Source organism: Eurypyga helias, unplaced genomic scaffold (genome assembly GCF_000690775.1).
Source record: "Eurypyga helias isolate BGI_N326 unplaced genomic scaffold, ASM69077v1 scaffold25805, whole genome shotgun sequence".
In the NCBI taxonomy this organism is placed as follows: domain Eukaryota; kingdom Metazoa; phylum Chordata; class Aves; order Eurypygiformes; family Eurypygidae; genus Eurypyga; species Eurypyga helias.
The window spans coordinates 40,353-44,927 of record NW_010253754.1 but is presented as its reverse complement, the minus strand read 5'-3'; the positions used below and the strand labels follow the sequence as shown (position 1 = coordinate 44,927).

The following is a 4,575-nucleotide window of genomic DNA, read 5'->3' as shown; positions in this document are numbered from 1 at the left end:
AGGGAGGGAAACCCCAGCCCGTCTCCGGGGACGGAACTCGGGTTCCCTGGGCAGTTCGATGTCGGAGGAGCAGCTGCCAGGCAGTGAAACTTACAGGAGAATTCATTTACAAGCACTGAGGAATAAGAAGTCGTTCGAGCCGTTGGTTTAGCTTTTATGAAACTGGATTTACCTCAGATTTTCCCGTATCTAGGTGACCTTTTCGTTGCAGGGATACCAGGTACCATTAGATTTTTTGACTGTTGCTGTGAAACTGGTTTCATGCCTGATTGATCGGAGACTCGTGCTGCAGAGGGCTGTGTTTGTTGATGTGTTTGGGGGTGAAATACCACACTCGCAGTGTCCAAGTACTTCTTGAGGATGGGGGAGAGTGTCTGGGGAAAACTTCTGTGTTCGTAATATAAGCTTCCTTCTGCAAAATGCCAGATGTAGGTGGTCTCGGTTGTGATACGTAATGCAGCTCGGCTTCTCTTGCTAGGTCCGTGGATGTTTCAGCTGAATTCACTTCGTGAAACTTAGTAAAAAGGCATGTCTGCGCAGTAGGTGAAGTGGGGGTACCGCGGATAAATATGTTAGTGAAGTCGTAGGAAGTTCTGCTTAGAAGAAGAAAAACGAACCCTTACGCTATCAGCAGCCTGTGAGGCGTTTATTTGGCTCTGGTATCCACCGAGGCGCTTGGAGGTGACAGAAACCAACACTCCCAAAAAAATCTCTTTGTTGCCGCATTCTTAGTAATTTATATCTGTCATTTTAAACCAAACTTGTGTCAGGCCACGAATAATATCTCTGCAATTTTTTGATTCTCTCTGATATATTTACCAGACAGTGACTCTCTCTCTGGAAGTGCAGGACCAGGACCTTTTCAATTCTCTTTTTTCTCCCCTTTCTTTGACCCAGATTCTTATTGCTCAAGTTTTAAAACATGCTTGCCTATTGATTATGTATGAAGTTTGAAATTTACTGCTGTGGGAGAGGTCGCCACAAAGCTCGTGCACCAGTTAGGCCTATAAATGATATTTTCTGGTACTCAGTGCTTCTGCTGGTGCTTCCGAGGGTTAAAATTCACTTACATCCTAATTTTAAGCCTTAACTAAGTTTCCTGGTTTTCAGAAATTCTGGTCACTCACAGCTGCAATTGATTTCTCTAGGAATTAGGCTTGCTCAGCACTTAGATCAGGGGTAGGTGATTATCTGGGAGTGACTTTATGTGAAAGTAGGCACTTCTGTCTGAAAATTTTAGGCCATAGGAATGAGATTTGATACACAAAATGATGTTCTAATAAAATTTGTGCTTGAGGGGAATGTAGGCATAGGGCTGTAGTTCTAAGTAAGGCAAAGAGGTATTTGAGCTGTTCCTTTTAAGGTTTTTTTTGTTCTTTTTTGTTTGGGTTTTTTTTTGTTTTGGGTTTTTTTAAGAATTTTGCTTAAAATAGAGTTTTTATGTAGTGTTCAGTAAGAGGTTTAAACACTAAATTAGATATTGAAAAATTAATACATTTTAAGAGGAAAAACTTTTGCATTATATTGATGCTGTAAGTGTTTGCACTTGAGTTTCCATAGTTCTAAGGATACTATGAACCAATTCTTAAAAAAAATAAAAATGTTGTTACTTATATGTGATTTTCAGAATATTGGAGGCTTGGTTATGCATTTTGCATATGCACTCCCTCGAGGGAGTGCTGTGGGACAGGGAGGGATTTTTTTTAAGGTCTGTATTAGAACAAGGTTTACTTTTCTTTATGTATTCCTCCTTCTGGCTCTCATGGAGGTTTGCAGAATTATGGATCCATCTAATAGCCACCCATCCCCACCTAATCTGATCCCCTTCCTCTGTGGCAGAAATGTTTCTCACTCAATTTCTGCATCACTTCTCTTCCTGCTCAGCCCACCCTTCGTGTCTCCTCAGGTGGCTGTGCAGGCAGCTTGTGTAGCTGTGAAGGGGCAAGTCAGCACCTACCCCCTCAAACCTGCTGCTGCTCTCTAAATCATCCTGTGTGATGGGCAGAAACCCTCCTAGCATATCCGCTTACCTTGCTTTGCTGTCCCTGTCGTGGGGCAGTTGGAAGGTCCTTGCAGGAGCAGAGCTGTGATGAGCAGTTTCCACAGGGTTTATGTCCTACCTACCACCGCTGTGTCCTCCTTTCAGGAACTCTCTGGTTCTCCTTCTTCACTGCTGCCCCCCTTCCCTTTTTTCCTGCCAGGTCTCTGGGTGTGGGGCAGCCCATGGTGCAGCGAGGGGGGGTGGTTGTTGTGCTGATGTGGCCAAGCTCTTCTTTTTGGGACAGGATGAGGAACAGTAATTTGGGTCTTTTTAACTGCTGAGCGATTTTTTTTCTTGGAACCCATAGGGCTGTCATATTCGTGAGACCTTTTCTCTTGGTTTGATTGAAATTGGACAAATGGTTGGGAGATGATGGATGGGGCAGGGAAGTGGGACTGGCAGGCAGACAGGAGGATAGACAGAGTGAACGGATACGCCTTGTTTCCTTAGGAAATTAGGAAATTTCCTTAGGAAGCAGCACTGTCCTGTCATTTATTAATTTTACTTTTTTGTATATGTCTTTGCTAGTTATGGAGACAAAAGGATACCACAGCTACCCAGAAGGCTTAGATATGGAGAGACGGTGGGGTCAAGTTTCTCAGTCTGTGGAGTATTCTTCTATAGGTGCTGGAGAGCAGACTGATGACAGTAACTATATGGAGATTGTGAACGTAAGCCGTGCTGCCGGTGCTTTTGCCAACAGCAGTGCTCAAGGAAACAACAAAGAAAAACCTGAGCTACTCTCCTGCCTGCAGCAAGACAGCACTCAGCCTGGTCTTTTGCCCTCTGACATCAAAACCGAAACGGAGTCGAAGGAGCTGTCGGCAACGGTGGCCGAATCCATGGGTTTATATATGGATTCAATACGAGATGCTGATTACCCCTACGATCAGCAGAACCAGGGGAGCCCGGGAAAGATCTACCAGAACGTGGAGCAGCTGGTGAAGCTCTACAAGGAGAACGGCCATTGCTCGTCTCCACTCCACAACGTCAGCAGGCCCTTGAGGTCTTTGATGTCGGACTCGGGGAGCGCTGTAAACGGTGGTGCCATGCACGCTATTGTCAAAAGCCCTATTATGTGTCAAGAGAAAAGCCCTTCGGGCTGCAGCCCTCAGAATATGGCTTACTCAGTGTGTAGCCCTGCTGGAGTTAACTCTGTGTCCTCAACTACTGCTAGCTTTGGGAACTTTGCTGTGCACAGCCCCATCGGCCAGGGAACCCCTTTGTCACGCTCGCCGAACGTGGAGAACCGGGGGTCTATGCTGCACAGCCCCGCGCACGTTAGCAATGTTGGGTCTCCACTTTCTAGCCCTATAAGTAGCATGAAATCACCTATTTCTAGTCCTCCCAGCCATTGCAGCGTGAAATCTCCTGTCTCGAGTCCCAATAATATCACTATGCGATCTTCTGTGTCCAGTCCTGCGAACCTGAACTCGAGGAGCTCCATTGCCAGCCCTTCCAATGCCAATAATAGGTCCACTCGGTCTAGTCCAGCGGTTAGCACTGTGGGATCATCCATCTGTAGCCCCGTAAACAACTCCCTAGGATTCCCGGCTTCCAGCACGCCGGCAGGACCTAGCAGAAGCCAAGATACTGTTCCCAGTCCAGAAACAAAAGACAAGGGTGCCCAAGAAGTCACGTTTCCCAAGATGGAGGAAATGGAGAATGCCATCTCCAACAACAGTCAGATGAACCTTGTTCAGTTCATTAAACCTGAGCCAGACGGTTCGTTCGGCAGCGCGTGCGTTGGCGACAGCGGCAAAATAAACGCCGATTCCCCCTTTTCAGTACCCGTGAAGCAAGAGTCAGCCAAACATCCTTGTTCTGGTGCCTCTTTTAAAGGGAATCAAACAGTAAATCCTTTCCCATTCACAGATGGCTCGTATTTTTCTTTTATGGATGACAAAGACTATTACTCTCTTTCTGGGATTTTAGGACCACCTGTTTCTTCATTTGATGGAAGTTGTGAAGGTAGCGGTTTTCCAAATCCGGGCTTACCTGTGGGAATTAAGCAGGAGCCTGATGATGGCAGCTATTACCAAGAAAACAGTATACCATCCTCTGCCATTGTGGGTGTAAATTCAGGTGGACAGTCGTTTCACTACAGGATCGGTGCCCAAGGCACGATATCTTTGTCACGGCCGGTTGCTCGAGAGCAGGCGTTCCAGCACTTGAGCTCGTTCCCTCCCGTCAGCACACTAGTGGAGACCTGGAAGTCGCATTCGGAGTTGGCGTCCAGAAGAAGTGATGGGTATCCAGTCCTAGAGTACATTCCAGAAAATGTGTCCAGGTGAGTGGACAAATTACTACTCTCTCCACCGCCCCTCCCCCCGCCTTCTTTTTTTTCTTCTGCATTAAACAAATGAGGCGCGATTGTTTGCATTTCAATTCTTATCACTAGATTTGTTGTTTTCTTGGTATATTTTACTCTGCCTTTGATGAAAACAAAATGCTGGCTTTAATATTTAAAAAGAACATATTATATTCTATTGTTACTAGATTTGAAAGTGTAGCTTTAGTATGTTTATGAGCTC

At 45.8% G+C, this 4,575-nt stretch overlaps 1 protein-coding gene across 1 annotated transcript; it reads left to right on the top strand.

Annotated features, from left to right (window-relative positions):
- The first annotated feature begins 2,300 nt into the window (after nucleotides 1-2,300).
- On the top strand, nucleotides 2,301-4,335 carry NR3C2 (nuclear receptor subfamily 3, group C, member 2). Its single transcript, XM_010152782.1, has one exon. The coding sequence runs from the start codon at nucleotides 2,557-2,559 to the stop codon at nucleotides 4,333-4,335; it is 1,779 nt and encodes a 592-aa protein (XP_010151084.1). The 5' UTR covers nucleotides 2,301-2,556.
- Nucleotides 4,336-4,575: the final 240 nt, after the last annotated feature.

Coding starts and splice junctions, on each gene's coding strand:
- NR3C2 (XM_010152782.1), top strand. CDS start 2,557: ATGTCTTTGCTAGTTATGGAGACAAAAGGATACCACAGCTACCCAGAA.